The sequence below is a fragment of the Haematobia irritans genome, chromosome 4 (genome assembly GCF_050003625.1).
Source record: "Haematobia irritans isolate KBUSLIRL chromosome 4, ASM5000362v1, whole genome shotgun sequence".
Taxonomy (NCBI): Eukaryota; Metazoa; Arthropoda; class Insecta; order Diptera; family Muscidae; genus Haematobia; species Haematobia irritans.
In genome coordinates this window covers 62,183,894-62,204,641 of record NC_134400.1, presented here as the reverse complement: position 1 = coordinate 62,204,641, position 20,748 = coordinate 62,183,894, and the positions used below count along the sequence as shown (strand labels likewise).

Below are 20,748 nucleotides of genomic sequence, written 5' to 3'. Positions count from 1 at the left end.
CTGCTTACCTTCGTTTTTAAATACAATTTTATTTATTTATATAAGCAATTTTATCTTCAATAAAAGACAAGTTTTATATATATATTGAATATATTTATTAAGAATCAACAGTATCGACTGTCCTTGAAATATTAGTTTATTATTCCACTATTTCCAATTTCCATGTGATATTATCAACTGTAAAACGCACTTTTTCTTCTTCTTGTACTTTTCACTTTTAATAAGTTGCTGCCTAACGATTTTGTCCTCCTTTTACAATTTCAATACCTACAAATATAAAAAATCATAAACCATTTTTGATACAAAAGGTTAGCGTCACTGAATATTACCTGATAATTGAAGATTCCAAAATGAAGACAAATGAAATGAACATTGATAGATTTATTTTCAAAAAAACGAACATTTTTCTCACTAATTTAAAATAACAAATATTTTATATATTTTATTTGTTATTTATTATATTATTTTACCATATTATTTTTTAACAATCCGTATACCACAACAACGCGATTCCAACTAAAAAACAACCCACGCGCAAACATATCGATTACACCCACGCGCAAACACATCGATTACGATGACAGGTATCGATTACAGGTAGACAATAGAAATATAGGAAAATTTCCTATATTCTAACAAGTGTGTTTCCTTAAGTTTTGAAAGGATTGCATACTTCTTAGTACGAATGAACTAAAATATTTTTCTATGCCAAGTGTTGTTCGTATGTATGAAAAACTTTCTATTATAAAGGAAGTCGAAATTATCATTTTATAAGAAATTTTACTAATTTTGAGGAAACTTGGTTTTAGTTCGGATTTTGTTTATTTTTACGAATGCTTTGTTATCGGTGAATAAAATTTTCTTGTTCAGTAGTAAATTCTTATACCCAGCGAAGAAAACAGTATGAGTAAAATTCCATGCCTTATTCTAGTTAATGAACTATTCCTAACTGCTTCCAGTTTAGGATTTTTTTACTGAAACGAGTAAATTTTATTATTTCTCACAAAAATTTACCTTAATGGAAATAAAATGGATAAACTATATTGATGAAAACATTTTCCTTTAGTTTCGAAGGCACTTTTTTCTGGGTGTAATTTCATGATTTATTTATACATGCCTGATTTTATATCTTTCCAATATTACAGTAATAAATGTTTAAAAAAATTTTCTTTTCAGGATCGTAATTTAAAAGTTGCAGACGATAAAAAAAATCAAATAATGAAAAAAATTGAAGTTCTGAAGAATAAAATAAATGAAGAAAAATCTAAATTCGAGGTATGTATGAATCATTAACCCTAGAGAGCTTATCTACGTCTGAGAGACGTATGCGTTTTTTAGTTTTTCGTTCTTCTTTATGAAATGAGTACCGAAAATGTGATTTTTATGTTACACAGTAAATAAAAGTTTAGCCAAACTCGTATTTAAATGATACGGATTTGTATATAGAATCGGTGTAAGTACAAAAATTTACAAAAATCCACAAATTTTGTTCACATGATGACAAACGATAAGATGATACGTCCCACAGACGTATGTTTAGCTTATCCGTGACTTTCAGTAGGTTAAGCTTGCTGGGGTTAAATTTGCAGTTTAATATATGTAGGGGCGCTAAAAATGTTCCTTTCGTCATCGTAGCCGGTACAGCCTTCAGTGCCATCTTCCAAATCGAGTTCTCTCGGCGAAACACCTTCGATTTTCCGTTGGAGAATTTCTTGGATAGTTTCGTATTTATTACTGTCAATTTCATGTTACACATTTAGTACCAGAGTTCAAATCATTGAATTTAAAATTTAAGAAACCCCATAAGCTGATGTAATGAAATCTGATAGTTATTTGCTTGCTATTTTATTGTATAAACTTATAAAAAGCCTTTGCATGGGTGTTTGAGATATGGCTCATTTGCAATACCATCCGACCTACATTAATAACAACTACTTGTGTCAATTTTTGAGTCGATAGCTTGTTTCGTTTGGAAGTTAGCGTGATTTCCACAGACGGACAATGCTAGATCGACTCAGAATTTTACCACGACCCAGAATATATACCTTATGGGGTCTTAGACCAATATTTCGATGTGTTATAAACTGAATGCCAAAGTTAAACCCCCATAAAAATTATATAGTTTTTTTTTTTTGTTAAACAATAAATGAAATATTTTTTTGAATATTTGAATAGTTTTATTTTATCAAGGCATAAAAGCAAAATGTTAGGCGACGAATACACAAAAAATAACAAGTTTTGTCTTAACATTTGGATAAAATTCTTAAGACTAACATTTCTTTGATTTGTTTTTCGCTGGACCAGCTATGTAGATATTTTCTATGAGTTGTGCTTTTATGTTAAATAAAATACTACAATAGTTAACGTTAACAGAAAATACAAAGTGTTTTATTCTTATACTCTTAATTAAAAGTGGTAAAACTATACATTAAAGGAAACGTTGAAAAACACGGTTGAACGTGCTACTTCGTGCGCGTCAGTTTTTGTTATATTGCTATCTCTGTTGAGCAATGTCAGTTTATGAATTATTGTGTTTATGATTATAGGGTTACCCCCTAACATCCCCCTCTTTAGATTTGAAGCGGAGATCGCGATATTGGTTCTACTGGTTGTCTTCTTGATACTATACGTTGAGGAGCCCAGTTTGGCGAAGATGGTGGTGTAGTAAAGTCTTCATTCTGTTGAGTAGGTGTAATCTTAAATTCTTCTAGTAGAAAGTCTAGAGGCAATCCGAAGTTGGTCGGCGTGTGCTGTGACGAGTATCTTTTTGTCTCCAACGTCGATAAGTGTATTATAGATTACTTTACAAATCCTTTCTATGATTTCTCCAGGAACCCAGTAGCTCTTGTTGCCTTTGAAGTTTTTGGCGTAGACTAGATCGCCGTGGTGGAAAGATCCAGGTCGTGTACCATGTTTCTTATTATATTGCTCCTTCATTTCTTGTTAAATTTTGGTTCATTTGGAGTTGGTCTTATAATGGCGTCAAAGACAGTTCTTTCTGCCAATAAAAGATTCCGCTGGAGTTGTGGAATTTGAAGTTATGGGGGTTTGGAATGGAACGATATACTTCCAAGAATGTTTGAAGTGCTGCGGTGGTATTCTCTTCTCCTTCCATCTGTTTTAATGCTCGCTTAAGCGTGTGGACGAATCGTTCAGCTTGTCCGTTGGAGCTTGGTTGGAATCGCACTGTTCTTGTGTGTAAGATCGCTCTTTCTTTGCACCATATTTGAAATTGCTCAGAACAAAATTGAGTGCCATTGTCTGAGACGATTTGTTCTGGGTTACCAAACAAGGCGCAATACTCGGTGAGTAGTTTTATTGTTGCGATGGTAGTTATTGATTGTGTCAACAAATTCCTCAATCTGTCTGTCGATGTTCGGCCAGTACATGTAGCTCCGTGCTATCGATTTTCAGCACACAAGTGTCCCCGGTGCAGTTGTTTGAGAATTTTCTGATGAAAAATACCGGGTACTACGACTCGGGTGTTAAACATAAGACATCCGTCTACCATTGAGAGTGATTCCTTACGTTTTTTGTCTTACTGCTTTCGGACCAACCATTTTGCATGTATTTGATGACTAGTTGCAAAACGTTGTCTTTTTTGGTAGTATTTACTATCATTTCATATGATATTGTAAGAGTCTCCATGTTCTCGTTCAATTCGTGTCGTATGTCCTTCTCGAGTGATATTGAAGCAACAAGATGGTTTCTCGTGATCTGTGATTATCCTTGAAAGAACATCTGCTTGACCAAAATCCTTGGTGTTGGTATATGTGATTTCAAAATCATACGCAAGTAGAATTAGTGCCCAACGTTGTCGGTTTGCGGTGTATACTGGGATTCCCTTTTTGGAACCAAACACCGTTAGTAAGGGCTTGCGATTGGTATGTAGCATGAACCTGAGTCCGAATAACATTTTGTTGAATCTTTGCACTCTCCTTTCCTATTTGGCTGTAGTTCCTCTCTGCTGGTGTGAGGGATCTTGAAACGTGATATATTGCCTTCATTCCGCCGTTTGGGAATGTGTGGTAAATTACTGTTCCGATACCATTGAAGAAGCGTCGGCCGCGACATGTATCGGTAATTTCGGGTTGTAATGAGTTAAAAGAAGAGGCGATAACATACACCATTTTTCAATAAGTCATCTAGAGGCTTGCGTAAATTTCTCATGTTGCCGACAAATTTACCCTAATGGTTGATAAAACCCAGAAGGCTTCGAATTTCTGATATATTTTGAGGTACCTTTAGGTTTCGAACGGCATTGATTTTGTTCGGATCGGGTCGAATGCCCTCTTTGCTGATGACTTGTCCGAGGTACGTTATTTGGTTTTTGAAAAATTGGCATTTATCAAACTTGAGCTTGAAACCAAATTCTTGAATTCTCTGTAAAAGCAAATTCAAATTAGTAATATGATCAGCAATTGACTACTGGCAAGCATAATGTCGTCTATATATGCTTTTGCTCCATCTATGCCGTTGCAAAGTTGGTCCATTATCGTCTGAAATGCCCCTGTAGCCGATTTGATGCCGGGCGTCAAGCGGTTGAATCTTACAGACCCTTGTGGGTGTTGATAGTAAGAAGCTCCCTACTATCGTCGTATTCTTCCACTTGAAGGTAGGCGTCTGATAGGTCAAGATGACTGAAAATTGTTGCTGTATGGCAATCGGAGAGTATTTCATCTGGGGGTTGGTAACGGATATTGATTAGACTCAATGATTGAATTTAGTCCAGTTGAGTAATCTGCACAAATTCTGATTTTTCCGTTCCGTTTACTCACTACTATTGGCGCTGCATACCTTGATGTGTCATTATGTTGGTTTTCTCAAGTCTTTCCAATTCATTTTCTATTTCTACTCTTGCCACATATGGGACTGGCGCGCTTTGGAACAAAAATTTCTTTAGCATTGGGCAGTAACTGAATTCTAACTTGTGTTTTTGTACAAAGTCCGAGACTTGAATTGTTGAATACTTCTTGATAGTTAGATTTTAATGCCGCTATTTCATCGTCAAGACAAATTTGACGACACGACATCGAAATTGGTTTGTCCCAGAGTTCAAATGCTTGAATCCAATCGATACCCATGATATTGAGTTGATCTACATCTGTGATGTAACACTGCAAACATTTTGTGATGTTGTTCATGGTGACATTTACTTTGAACTTAGCTAGAAGTTTAATGTTGCTTGTGTTAGCATCACTAGCGCTGTCAGTGGTAGTATGAACTTCAGGTTTGCCGATATTTTCCCATGTTGACTCAGAAATCATGGAGATATCTGATGCTGTGTCTACTTGCAGTTTCACAGGCTTGTTGAAATTTACAGTTACATACTTACGAAGTTCCTTGAAATTTTGTTGTTTTGTTGTGAAAACTGCAGTTGTGCGAAAATTGTTTTTGGACTTCTTGTTGTTTTTCGGCTTGGTTCCACTATGAGACGGTTTTGTTGTACTGCCAGTTCTTGCACTTGTGCAGTAGTTGTCCTTGTGTCCAGTTTGGTGACATCTGGTATAGAGGTGTGCACGTGAGTAATATTTTACTCACCCTCACGCACACTCACGATGGAAAAATCTTACTCACGCACGATATTGTTTGGTAAGACTCACGCACACTCGCACAATCACGCACGAAACGTCGTGATTTACGAAAAATACCGTGACTCACGAAAAATATCGTGACTCACGAAAAATGTCGTGACTCACAAATAATTTTATGACTAATTTGCCTTAGGGATGTGTTTGAAAACATGAGCATGATTAAAAACACTTAACATCCCAGGCATCACTAAAATTGTAAATGAGTCACGACAATATCGTGTCACGTGCATACCTCTAATCTGGTACATCTGTGATCTCGATAGGGACAGAATTTAACATAATGTAAATCTCCACAAAACCAACTGGGTGTTTTTGGTGTTCGGTCTGCTTGCTTGGAATCGCTTTTTGCCTTCGTAACAGCACAGATTACCTTTTGTTGATTTTCGATCAAAGTATTGTCTGCTTTCAGGTCTAAGATCCTTTGTGTTCCGTCCACCAATTTGTCCAAATTCATGCCGTCGGTTTCTTCATCGAGCATTTTGAGAAGACGTATCCGGATTTCATTGTCTTTACTGGACTTGAGATCAAGTACGCAATTCGTTCATTTTAAAAAGTTCGCACTGCAAGTTCACGCGACTTGCGTACTCTCTGAAGCTTTCGTTGTCTGTCTACGCCAGCTGTAGACATCTGTAGCGCTGTGCAACTTGTGTTTCAGTTTTACCAAAAAGTTTTGTTAGAGGATCGACTGTGTCCTTAAGTACAATTTCTTTGGGTTTCTTTGGCAGAACGTAGTTAGTGAAGCGTTCGTGGACTTGGTTTGACATTTTTCTCCAGAGAAGAGCCACTTTGTCATGGTCTTCCAAAGAACTTGCTTCCCTTTCGAACACATGTTTGAACTGGTTGTACCATGTCTGGAATGTGAGACCACTTTCAGGTTCATAGACGAACTCTGTTATTGAGTGTGCCAATGACTCCATAAGTGCAGCTTTTGATGTGCCTGCATTTGTTTGAGAAACTGGGCAGTTCGGAAACTTCTTAGTCTAGCACAAAAAGCGCGGTATAAACAGAAACAAGTATATACGGCCGTAAGTTCGGCCAGGCCGAAGCTTATGTACCCTCCACCATGGAATGTGTAGAAACTTCTAAAATTACCAAGATGCTCCAAAACCAAATCTCGGGATCGGTTATATGGGGGCTATATATGATTATGGACTGATATGGACCACTTTTGGCATTGTTGTTATATATCATATACTACCACCACGTACCAAATTTCAACCAGATCGGATGAATTTTGCTTCTCCAAAAGGCACCGGAGGTCAAATCTGGGGATAGGTTTATATGGGGGTTATATATAATTATGGACTGATATGAACCAATTCCTGCATGGTTGTTGGATACCATATACTAACATCACGTACCAAATTTCAACCGAATCGGATGAATTTTGCTCTTCCAAGGGGCTCCGGAGGTCAAATCTGGGGATCGGTTTATATGGGGGTTATATATAATTATGGACCGATTTCGACCAATTTTTGCATGGGTGTTTGAGGCCATATATTAACACCACGTACCAAATATCAACTGAATCAGATGAATTGTGGTCTTCCAAGAGGCTCCGGAGGTCAAATCGGTTGCATGGTTGTTAAAGACCATATACTTACACCATGTACCAAATTTCAACCGGATCGGATGAAATTTGCTTCTCTTAGAGCTGCGAAAGCCAAATCGGGAGATCGGTTTATATGGGGGCTATATATAATTATGGACCAATTTTTGCATGGTTGTTGGAGACCATATACTTACACCATGTACCAAATTTCAGCCGGATCGGATGAAATTTGCTTCTCTTAGAGGGTCTGCAAGCCAAATTTGGGGGTCCGTTTATATGGGGGGCTATACGTAAAAGTGGACCGATATGGCCCATTTGCAATACCATCCGACCTACATCAATAACAACTACTTGTGCCAAGTTTCAAGTCGATAGCTTGTTTCATTCGGAAGTTAGCGTGATTTCAACAGACGGACGGACGGACATGCTCAGATCGACTCAGAATTTTACCACGACCCAGAATATATATACTTTATGGGGTCTTAGAGCAATATTTCGATGTGTTACAAACGGAATGACAAAGTTAATATACCCCCATCCTATGGTGGAGGGTATAAAAAGTTAAGTGTTTTGGAAACTTCCATCTCTGTTATGAACACATGTTAACTTTTTCGATCTGGCAACTCCTTCATATAGAAACAGGTGTTCAAAAAAGACGCATCCGCAATTTTTTTACAATGGAAAAATTAGAAATGCGTGCTGTCATTAAATATTTACATAAAAAAGGTTTATCGGGATAAAAACATCATAATGATATGGTGAATGTGTTAGGTGAAAGTGCTCATTCATATGCAACAGTAACAAATTGGGTTACTGAATTTAAACGTGGTCGTACAAGCATTGAAGATGAACCACGTAGTGGACGTCCAAAAACAGCAACAACAACAGAAATTGTAGCCAAAGTGCATGATATGGTATTAAATGATTGACGAATAAAAGTGCGTGAAATTGCTAATATCATGGGCATCTCAAATGATCGAGTCCATTAAATTTTGCATGAAGAATTACAGATGAAAAAGCTTTCTGCAAGATGGGTGCCGCATTTGTTAACAGTCGATCAAAAACGTATAAGAATGAAAATTTCTCAAGCTTGTTTGGATCGTTATAAGCGAAATAACTAAAATGGATTTTAAGCGTCGTTGCATAACTGTTGATGAGAGATGGATCCACCACTATACTCCAGAGACAAAAGAACAATCCAAACAATGGACTGAAGCTGGAGGAAGTGCCCCAAAGAAGGCAAAAACAATTCAATCGGCTGGTATGGTTATGGCAACGGTTTTTGGGACTTCAAAGGTATTTTATCGATTGATTATCTGCAAAAAGGTAAAACAATAAATTCAGAGTACTATTGCAACCTTTTGAATCAATTAAATGTACAAATTCGAGAAAAACGTTCTGGCTTACAACACAAAAAAATAATTTTTCATCAAGACAACGCACCAGCGCACAAGAGTGTTTTAACAATAGCTAAAATCAACGAATTGACCACCCACCTTATTCTCCTGATTTAGCTCCCAGTGACTTACTTGTTCCCAAATCTAAAAAAAATGCTTGCTGGCAAGCGTTTTACCTCAAATGAAGATGCAATTAAAGTTGTAAACCACTATTTTGAAGACCTTGAGGAAAACTATTTTAATCAACGGATAGAATTGCTAGAAAAGCGTTGGACTAAGTGTATTGAAGTTTCAGGAGATTGTATTGAAAAATAAAAATATTTTTCAAAAACTAACTATTCTCTTTCATTAATAGGCTAAGAAGTTTCCGAACCGCCCTCGTAGATGTGGATGACTCCTTTTCCCTTTGATTAGTTCTGCGAGTTTCTCGAGCAACTGTGTTTGTGCGTTCGTGGTTTTTTGTTGTTCAGCCAAAATTCTTACAATTTTGTCGTCGGACATTTTGCTGATAAGAATTTCACAGTAACTTGAATAGAATTAGAAAAAATTTATTACTCCGTAACCGTCGCCACAATTGTGCTTTTATATTAAATAAAAGGCTACAATAGTTAATGTTGCACAGTGTTTTATTCTTAACAGTGGTAAAACTATACATTAAAAGAAAACGCGGTTGAACGTGCTGCTTCGTGCGCGTCAGTTTTTGCTCCACCTGCTATCTCTGTCTACACGCAAAAAATAATTCTTTCCTCCCAAACGAAATTTTAGACAAACAAAGTTCGTTTCTCATTTGCTTTTCGTTGACAGGAAGTGTATTTGGAAGAAAAGTATATATTTTTTGTGATAAACGTTTATTCTTTTCCAGGATGTAAAAACAATTTCATAAAGACTAACTCAAAACAAAAAAAAACAAAAATCTGGCTAATTGCATTTTCCCTCACGTCTTTCTCACTTCCGCGAAGTTTTTTTTAGTTCTTAGCACTTTTTTCTGCAATACAAACAATATAGAATAAATTATACGATATTATAAATTTTTATTTTTTTTACCTTTCGCCTGGACGGAGAATCGAACCGCGGACCATGCAATTTGTAAGCCAACACACTATCCGCTGAGCTATGTAGCCGTTATTGTCATCAATAGACAATTACCTATATAAGTTATATTTATATAGCATAGCTTGCGGCGCCCACGAGCCGATTAAACAAAGTTTATTTAACAGAAAAATACATTTAGTTGGGCATCCCTGCTTCGACCGAAGTTTTTTTTTTACATATATTCCAGATATGGTAGGAAGATTCCGAAAAAATGTTCAACATTACAATCTACTAAATTAAATTTTTACTATGAACTGTAAAATGTCTTATTAAAAACCTAAAGTCAGAAAAGAACAGTGTTTGTATAAACGAAATGGACTGTGTTTTTGGTTCAAAAATAACTTTTTTTTATTGAAAAAATAAAAATTTTGTAACAAACGAATATTTTTGGTGATAAAAGTGTATACTTTTCGAAGCAATTCAAAAAACTCTAACAAAAGAAAAACGTTTTCCAAACGTTTTTTGTTTTCTTTGCGTGTAGCAATGTCAGTATTATCGCTGTTGCGAATTACTCTGTTTATGATTTAGTATATATGTATTTGTAATGTTTGATTTAATTATTAGAAACGCAAGCGGGATGCAAATGAACGTCAAAACGAAATAAATCACGAAATAAAAATGTTGCAAATTTATGCCCAAGATTTAAAAAACCTCCAAAATGATATGATGTCGGAAGCAGATCGAGAACAACGCATACGGGATTGTGAACTAAAAATGGAGCAAATCAAGCAAGAGATTAAACGTCTAAATCAGGAACACAGAAGTTTGCTAAATAGATTAGACGACTGTATACCAGAGATTCAGAGTTCGAAGTCACGTTTGGAATCCTTGGAGAATGTCAATGAGCAAAAACTAAAGGTATATGATTCATTAAAAAATGTTTTGTTTTATGTTTTTTTCTGCACACGATTTTTTTCTGATTCAATCACGAAATTAATTGATCCAACTAATTTTTTAATTGAAATGTCTTCAATAATGAAAATGATAGTATCAATCACAGTTTTAATTGGGCATAATAAATATTTTATTAAAACATCAATTGATTTAATTTGAAAATGTCCAATTAATAGTTTAATAGATTCAATTAAAAATTTAATTGATGTTGATTGCAAAAATCGATTAGTTTTTTTTTTGTTAAACTTTTTAATTAAATCATTTGAAGTTTGCAATCGACATTGATTAAATTTTTTAATTAATTTGTTAATTGAAACAATTAGTTAAAAAAAACATTCACTCATTTTCGTAACTAACGTTCTGTTCTTAGTTTGATTAACAAATGGATTGTATCAATTAATTTTTTTATTAAAAATTTTAAAAAAATATTTTTTTAACTGGCTTAAGGTGGAATTACATCCCATGCGGTCATGTGTGCGTACGTTGTATTCGAATGCGTTGACGAATACTATTCTTCAATTGAGTTACACAGCGTGCGTTGAAACACTAATGAATTTGCTGATTACATTCCTTGCCTCTGCGCTTTTTATTATGTTTTTATATTCCACGCACTTTTTAAAGTATATGACTTTAGTTTTAGTTCCCACATGCTAACTCTTTTTGCCAATAGCATTTAACGTACGCACGTATGGTATGTAATTCCACCTTTAGTCTTCCGAGTTTGATTAAAATGTTAATTGTATCAAATAATTTTTTAATCAAAGCTTTAAAAATTTTAATCATTGACCTAATTGATTTAATGTTTCTAGTTTGATTAAAAAGTTAATTATATCAATTAAATTTTTAATTGAAAGGGTTTTCAGCTTCAATTAACTTTTTAATTGGGGATATTTTGGTGTATTTTTTGCTGTGTGTGTGCAGAAATTCCTTGTTTGTTCCATTGTTTGTGTACGTCTGTATGTTTGGGAAACCGCAACTCTTGTACTTTCAGTTTCTGAAAACGAAATTTCCAGATGTTTATGAAGCCATCAAATGGCTGGATGAAAACTCTCATATGTTCCGAGGACGTGTATATAAACCAATAATTATGGAGGTAAGTGTTCATTCTGAATTCGCAGTCCCCTGAAACAGCAATTTTATAAGTTAGGTTAAAGTCTCAGTGCATTTCATTTTCGCCTCACTTAGACAATTCAGCCCACTATGCACTTACATTAAGTAACCCAACCATTTATACTTTTAATAAACACAATATATATGTTTTGTGTTTGCATAAAAATCACAATTTTTCTCAAATTTAGGCATAAAAGCAAACAAAATATTTGCTATACGTATTTAGGAGTTTTAAGAATATTTTTTTATATCTTTACTTCAATAGGCAAAAGATAACTGAATATGAAATGTCATAAATAACACCAATTAATAGTAATGTACAATGTTACCATCTTTATATGTAAATGTAAATATGATAAAATGGAATAATGACGACACTACACTCTCCCAGTCTTAATAACAGATACGATCCGAAAAGTCTTCTCGTCTAATGATACTTGCATTACTGAAGGGGTAGAAGGTGTCGGTTCAATTGGCGGTTCATTGATTGTTGTCTCAATCCAGATTTCATCTTTTAGTGGCTTGGCTGGTCCTGCTCTTCTAATATTTCATAATTTGCTGTGATGTGTACACTTTTCTGGTGTAATTGGTCGGAAGTTTTTTTTCTAGTTGTATCTTAAAATATACGATGCGTGTTTAACCCTAAACAACTTATCTACGTCTGAGAGACGTATGTGGTTTTTAGTTTTTCGTTCTCCCTCATGAAAATGAGTACCGAAAATATGATTTTTTTTGCTACATAAAAAAAAAATTGGCCTAAAATGTGTTTAAATGATAATGATTTGCATATAAAATCGGTGTAAGTACAAAAATTGAAAACAAAAATTCAAAAATTTTGCCCACGTGATGACAAACTATGATACGTCCCACATACGTATGTTTAGCTTATCCGTGACTTTCAGTAGGATAAGCTTTCTAGGGTTAAGGGTTAATATTATCTTTTGCGAACTTTTTCTTTTTTAAGTATGTATTTTATGAACTAAACGAGGGTATGAAGTTCAATGACCGTACACATAAGTCCAATGTAAACTAAAGCAGAAGAAATTTTCGTACGATTCCCAAAAATAGTAAGAATGAACTACTGTATGGTTAAGATGGTCATGAATTGGCGCCAATGATTTTTTTCTTTAATTATAGTTCATTTTTTCTTCTATTAAGAGTATAATTTAATTTAAGAGTATAAATTTAACAAAATGGCAGTTTAAAAGTACTCCACGACATACATTTTTCTTGTTTTAACAACGCTTTGTGGAAATCTTAAAATGTGGCGTACAATCTAGTACAATTTTCGCACGAATTATACATTTTTATCGCGACCGTCGAGAAGTAATTTTATTGTCCCGAACAGAAATTGAAACACTTGATTATTAGAGTTCTTGTTACAAACTAACTTATTCTTTATTTTAAATTATATACCTGAATTCAATGGTTGTTTTATTTTTGCTGACTATGGGAAAAGATACAAAAAGTATAAATGAGTGGAAAACCAAATTTAAAAATTAATGAAAAGTTAGCATAAATGTATTAGTCCGAAATGTTATGATTTGCCCAATACCGGATATGGTATTGGGTTACCGTTTTGTTTCTTTATTTCATTTAGAAAATCGTCAATTTTGTTTATCTTGTTATATTGTTGGTACACTGAAAAAAATATTGTCGTGAGATCAAAGATTTCGTGTCTTTAAAATACGAATGCAAATTTTGCTTAGCATAGAAGACGCATTTCTCTAATATAAAGTTTTTTTCCTTGTCCAAAAGTCGATAAACTTTTCAATGAAGTCGTATTGTCCTTATAATTAAGTGATTTGGTTTAAAAATGGGTATCATAACATGCAAGAAAAAAATGTTTGGGCTAAGGTCAACTTGACTTTAATAATTCAGAAAAATTCTTTAAATTTAATGAAATTGTCTTTAAATTTGTTGTCTTTTTGCATCTTGACTACAAAGAAAAAAATCGTTCAGATATAGGACATGTTTTTCAACACTTTATTTTAAAGAAGCTTTTTACTTGAAACATAGCATAATTTCTACTGGAAGTCGAGTCTTAACTTGGAAAATAAAGTTGTCGTTAACTCGTGTTTAAAGGACTTTGATAGCATATGAAGAAAAAAAGCTGAGAAAGCCAAAAATTAAAATTTGCTTCCTATAAGCAAGTACACAAAACCCAAATTTAAGAGAGAATTGTGTCTTAAAAGTATCCTTACTTGTATTCTCCGCTTCTTTGGCTCGGAATCAATACCAAATTTTTTAAAGTAAAGACAAAATCTTTGGAACCGGGCATGCTTTTTTTTTCAGTGTATGTATGGGGTTCTACATATGTAACTCACGAGGCAATTCATTCTTCCTATAAAACAATTTAATTTTTTTCTGTGCGTCGAATATGCACAGAAATACCCGTGGGGTCAGCATTACACGCGATTGTTGTTGGCAGTGATGCCATGAGTACACACAAAAAAATTTCACGAAAATTTTTCCAATTAAAATTTTAATTGAGTTTTAAAAAATATTCAATTAAAAATTTAATTGATTCAACAAATTTTTAATTGAAACAAAAAGCAATCACAAAAATAATAGTATCAATTAATTTTTTAATTGGATCAATTAACTTTTTAATTGACCTTCAATTAATTTTTTTATTGATACTAACATTTCTGTGATTGAAGACATTTCAATTAAAAATTAAATGGATCAATTAATTTCGTGATTGACTCAGAAATTTTTTTTGTGTGTAGGGAAAAATCCTTTTTTATGGGGATTCTTCTTAAAATTACAACTGTACACTGAAAAAAATATTGCCGTGAGGTCAAAGATTTCATGTCTTTAAAATACGAATTCAAGTTTTGCTTAGCATAGAAGACGCATTTCTCTAATATAAAGTTGTTTCCTTGTCCAAAAGTCGATAAACTTTTCAATGAAGTCGTATTGTCCTTATAATTAAGTGATTTTGAGGCGACACTCGATTTTAAATTTAATTTTTTAAATCTAATTTGTTTTGTTTTTTATGTCAAATTATTTTTCTTCGCTTCAGTTTTACTTTTTCAAATTATTTAAACCAATTTTCTTAAAATAAATAATTTTACATTTTTTGATAAATAGCGCGTTTTAAACGAATCACATACATTGGTGACCCCGAGATAAGAACACTATGAAGACTGAAGAAAATACTGGAAGAGAAGGCTCAGACCTTCAAAACTCTAGCTTTTCAACAGACACAGCCTCAAATTGCCTCCGAAACTAACGTAAAAATTCCACCATTTTGGAAGCAAAACCCTAAACTCTGGTTCATTCAAGTTGAAGCTGTATTTAAAGTCAATCGAATTACAAGAAGTGAAACTAAATACGACCATTTAATTTGTAATTTAGACCCAGAAACACAAGAATTCGCGTCAGATATTATAATGGCTACAACATTCGAGGGATGTAAGTACGAGGCATTAAAAAAGAAGCTTATTTCCGCATTCACCGAATCAGACGAAAAGAAACTCAGGCGTCTTTTATTAGGACATGCCATTGGGGACCAAAAACGCAGCCATTACTTACAAATGATGCACAATGCGGCAACTGGTCAGGTTAGTGAATTAGTTTTAAAAGCTTTATTCTATGAACAGATGCCAGAGAAAGTTAAAATAATTCTCACTGGGAACAAAGGTAATTTGGAAGACATTGCAGAAAAAGCAGACAAAATAATAGAGCAACTAAATCCATCAGTATTTGGAATCGAGGACAATCATTCCTACGATATGTCTGCTATATTAAATAAAACTGACGCTCTAGAAAAACGTTTCGATCAGATTCGACCCCGTTCACCAGAATTTTTAAGATCAAGAAATAGATCTCGAAGTAAATCCAGAGGCCGAAAAGAGTATTGCTGGTATCATAACAACTTCAAGGATAAGGTGCTTAAGTGCATAGCACCCTGCTCATTCCCAAAAAATAGAATTGCATTCGGACTTTGCGGCAGCCGAATGCGAAGCAATAAACTCTTGCCGCCTTTTTGTTAAAATTCGCCAAACACAAAAAAAACTTCTTGATAGATACTGGCGCTGATATTTCTGTACTTCCTAAATCATTCTTAAAAACTCTATTTTAATTGCAACCAATAATAATGCGCCTGTCAATCTCTTCGCTGCTAACGCTACTCCAATTAAAACTTTCGGAACTAGTATTCTTTGTTTAGACCTCGGTCTACACAGAAATTTTAAGTGGAATTTCGTTATAGCTGACGTAACCAAAGCAATTATCCGATCAGATTTTCTTTCATATTTTCATATTCTTCCTGTAAAATAATCAAATGGTTGGGCTTCAAATACCTCTAAATAAATATCTAAAGACCATGGTATCATTTTAAACCAAACGAAATGCAAATTTGGACTTTCGGAAGTAAATTTCCTTGGTTTCAAAATCAACTCATCCGGGTTAATGCCCACAGACTCATAAATGGAAACTAGTACAAACTATCCAAAACCAAAGACCATTCAAGAGTTGAGACAATTTTTAGCAATTATTATAGGCGTTTTTTACCCAATGCAGCTGGGCTTCAAATACCTCTAAATGGATATCTAAAAGGAGCCACAAAGAAAGATAAAAGATCAGTTATCTGGACCAAGTTGTTTGCTAAAGCGGTTATGCTTTCTCATCCCAAGCCTAGTGCCCCAATGGCCCTTAAAGTAGACGCATCCAATAACGGCATTGGGGCCGTTGTGGAACAAATGGTTGATAGTAGGTGCGAACCATTGGCTTTCTTCTCTAAAAAACTAAGCCCTTCACAAATCAAATACAGCGCTTATGAGCACGAATTATTAGCCGCTTATGAAGCTATCCGCCACTTTCGTCATATACAAGAAGGTCGACAATTTACTTTATTCACAGATCACAAACCACTTTGTTTTGCTTTTAACCAAAATCCAAAAAAAATTTACAAATTTAAAGAAATATTGAACTATTTTGTGGAAGACACGAATTTAGTTAATCTTTATCCTTCATTTTTTTATATTTTTTTCCTCGGTTTTAGTAATTTTAACTAACGTACACAAAAAAATATTAGAGTAGAGGAAACTTTCTCCAAACATAATAATTCCATGAACTAAAAGAAAGTTAAATTGGCTTTAGTGAAATATAGAGTTCACTTTTTTTGAGTATATAAGACACGTTTTTCAACACTTTATTTTAAAGACTTTTTTACGTGAAACATAACAAAATTTCTACTCGAAGTCGAGTCTTAATTTGGAAAATAAAGTAGTCGTTAACTCGTTTTTAAAGGAATTTGATAGCATATGAAGAAAAAAGCTGAACAAGCGAAAAATTAAAATTTGCTTCCTAGAAGCAAGTACACAAAACCCAAATTTAAAAGAGAATTGTGTCTTAAAAGTATCCTTACTTGTATTCTCCGCTTCTTTGGCTCGGAATCAGTACCAAAATTTTTAAAGTAAAGACAAAATCTTTGGAACCGGGCATGCTTTTTTTCAGTGTAGGGTAAAAACGACATATTTCTCATTTTTTCTACAAATGTAGGGAATTTTTCCAATTTCCAGAGTTTACTACAAGCTTGCAACAAGACAATATTTCAGATATTTGAAGATCCAAAATATATGGTAGTCAAAGCTTCAACTAATTGAATACGTAATTCCTCGTCAACGATGTTATTGTAATGATTTTATTTAGAAAAGCTCAGCGGTATCGTTAAAAGATATTAGATTTAATTTGCAGGAATGAATATAGATTTAATTTGCAGGAATGAACGCTTCCACCAAGTTGGCTTCTCTAACTTGGTGCTCCCCAATATTTTCTAATACAAAGATCACTTGCAGTGCATTCGCAGATTCGATTATATAAATGTAAGATTTCCGTAATATCTTCAAAGAACAGTTTTACGCTATTTAGCTATGGGCAAATTACATTCATAAGAGTTTTTAATGTTTTATAAAAATGTCACCTAGCGAAAAAATTAAACCAATCCAGCAAAATTTAGAAAATAACCTTTTTTGTGCACATTGGCCCATTGTTTAAAGGGTTGGCTAGAGGCGGTCGAAAATTACGATTTAAATGCCAGTGCATTTTTTGTGGAAAGTTCGTAAATTATGGAAAGAAAAAAGCAATGATATTGCAAAGTTCGATTAAGAATATCAGTATTCATATTATTGAACATTTGATCCCTTTATTTAAAGATATAGTCCCTGACTATTAATATTAAAGAAATTGAATTCAATATAAAATATTTGTTATTTTCTTGCCATATTTGTTTGAATTTAGTCATTTTTTATCGTACACACAAAAAAATATCACCAACATTTTTTTCAATTAAACACTTAATTGAATTTGGAAACGGATTCAATTAATATGTTAATTGATTCAATTAATTATTATTTAATCATATCCGAATAAAAATCAACTCAAAAATGATTGATATTTGTTAAGTTTCCAATTAAAACGTTAATTGATTCAATTAATTTGTTAATCAATTCGGCAACAATTTTCAATTATAAACTTGATTGAAAAATTTTCCGTTCCCACACCCTCACAAAAAATCGCTTCTGTAACATATACTCCCAAACATATTTTGCTTCAAGCATATACATTTTTGGGTATTGCCCAAACATTTATATGTTTGATCTCTTCCAATATATAATATGTTTGAAAGCATATTGGTCTCAACAATATATGTTTGGGTAGTCTAAGTTCCAAACATTTTGTATTTTTGCATTCAAATTCAATAATTTTGTCTTCTAAAAAACAATATGTTATTATGTGGACATATAATATGTTTGGAAGCATTTTGCACCCAAAAATATTATATGCTTAAAAAAATTCTCCCAAACAATATTGTGCTCAAAATTTTATTTATTTATTTATATATTTACAATCATAATGAATTATGAAAATAAACAGGTAATATAGGTGCTAACAACATAGGTTTTCGACCTGAATGCTCAAAATTTTGTTTCTGCCTAACTGTATATTCCCCCACATCTTTCTCACTTCCACGAGATTTTTTAGTTCTTAGCACCTTTTTCTGTAATACAAACATTGTAGAAGAAATTATTCAATTTTATGATTTTTATTTTATTTTAATTTTACCTTTTGCCGGACGGGGATTCGAACAGCGGACCACACAGTTTGTAAGGATCAAAGAAGTAGCTGATCAATTGCCCAAGGAAAAATAAAATGTTAATTTTGTAATAACCAGCAACAACCACCAACTTAATTCAATATCGCTCCCTGTTAAATAGCGCTTCAAGCTACTAAACACATATGAACATTATATGCTTGCACTCAAAAACATTGTGTTTAAAAATTTGTGTTCCAAACATATAATGTTTATAGCCAAACATATGAAAAACAGTCTTTTTCATCCGTGCAATTAAACATGTGATTGATTCAATCACCTTTGTGATTGAAATTGAATAAATTTGAGCGATGGAGAGAAAGAGCGAAAGAAGAACAAGAAAATATGTATTTATTCAAAAACGTATGATGGAAAGATCAGTCTGTGGAAGTAACTCGTAACGAACGGTTGGGTTTTTGCTTTTCGCGTAAATTGAAAAACATGATTGGCGACATTCTGTCTGCTGCATTCGAAATGTGTGCATATACAGTTTGAACACAGTAACAAATCATAGCAAAGGGTCAAAATAAATAGAGAGTTCAACAACAAATGGCCAATGCGGTAAAAGTCTGAATAAATATCTGACAGAACGCTTTTGGAATTACTTTTGTTTGAGTTTTGTGGTATTGTAAAAATGGAAAACAATTACGTTTATTGAGGGTAAGCCATTGTGAAATGTGAATACCGTTTTCCATTGAAGCCTGTTTATATTAAACGGACTAAAATAATATACTTTTTATTATACCCACCACCATAGAATGGTGACGGGGGTATAATAGGTTTGCCATTCCGTTTGTAACACATCGAAATATCGATTTCCGGCTATTTAAAGTATATATATTCTTGATCAGGGAGAAATTCTAAGACGATAAAACCATGTCCCTCTGTTTGTCTGTTGTAATCACGTCTTCAATAATGAAACAATCGTGCTGAAATTTTGCACAAACTCGTATTTTGTCTGCAGGTTTTTATATAGGCCCCATATAAACCGACCTCCCGATTTGGGGTTTAGAATTTGGGCTTATAGAAACTGTAGTTTTTATCCAAATTGCCTGAAATGGTGAATATCGGTCCATGTTTTGATATAGCCCCCATATAGACCGATCTCGCAATTTAACTCCTAGAAACCGTAGTTTTTATCGAGGGCGCCCTGATCATGAAAATTTCTTGAAACTGAATGTAAAATTTCCAGATTTTACTTCTCGTAATCATTTAAATAATGGGGGTGAAAATCTACAGATTGTAGATTTCAAATCAAGGCGTTATTTCATCATTTTCTTACACACTTTCAAGCGATGTTAATGATTCCTCTAAAACTCAAATAAAAATGGTTCTTATAAATCCAGAATCTGATATATGTAGTCTTCATAAGTAAAATCTTTAAATTTATCTTCGGGAAGTGTACCGGTTGAACTGCTCTGCTTTGAATACTATAAGAAACTATAGTATTGGATTCATGGTGGTGGGTATTTAAGATTCGGCACGGTCGAACCTATTGCAGTATATACTTGTTTTTTTTTATTTCCTTTAGTGAGCAATTTTGTTTCGTCAATTGGTCAATCAATCAACTCCATCATTTTAATAAAAAATCATCTAGTATAAGAATATTTTTGCAATCAAAAGGTGAGTAATACGGTACTCTTTGAAAATTGTAATTTTTTCACTCCTAGTTTTCTTAAAACGAAGGGCGGTATGGGTTCGTTGGAAGATTCAACTTCAAGTACTATGGGTTTTCCCAGGCAGCTATCGAACTTTTAAGAGACTATCTGAGAGGGAGGAAGCAATATGTCCACATATGAGAATGTAGCAGCGCTCAACTTGAGGTATTAAGTGGAGTTCCACAAGGAAGCATCATAGGCCCTTTAATGTTTAAAATTTTTATAAATGATTTACAGAATTTGGAATTAAACGGAGAGTTGTATATGTTCGCGGACGACATTTGCCTTTTGTATCACTATAACTATGTGGAGGCTGTAAGGGCTAAAATTGAATGGGATGCAGCGATTT

General features: G+C 33.6%; 1 protein-coding gene and 1 long non-coding RNA gene across 4 annotated transcripts in view; one reads left to right on the top strand and one right to left on the bottom strand.

The window, feature by feature from the left end:
* Nucleotides 1–20,748, top strand: part of SMC5 (structural maintenance of chromosomes 5) — a 141,629-nt gene that overhangs the window by 69,236 nt on the left and 51,645 nt on the right. For 2 of the 3 annotated variants that reach the window (XM_075303918.1, XM_075303917.1), the window contains exons 5-7: nucleotides 1,177–1,275; nucleotides 10,200–10,493; nucleotides 11,521–11,622. In XM_075303918.1, the coding sequence (XP_075160033.1) occupies nucleotides 1,177–1,275; nucleotides 10,200–10,493; nucleotides 11,521–11,622 (495 nt within the window). The remainder of the gene's footprint in view (nucleotides 1–1,176; nucleotides 1,276–10,199; nucleotides 10,494–11,520; nucleotides 11,623–20,748) is intronic. The other variant, XM_075303919.1, reaches the window with a different exon arrangement.
* Nucleotides 72–460, bottom strand: LOC142233124 (uncharacterized). The gene is made up of 2 exons (XR_012721329.1): nucleotides 330–460; nucleotides 72–267 (listed from the first exon to the last, which is right to left on the bottom strand). It is a non-coding gene; the product is annotated as an uncharacterized LOC142233124 (long non-coding RNA).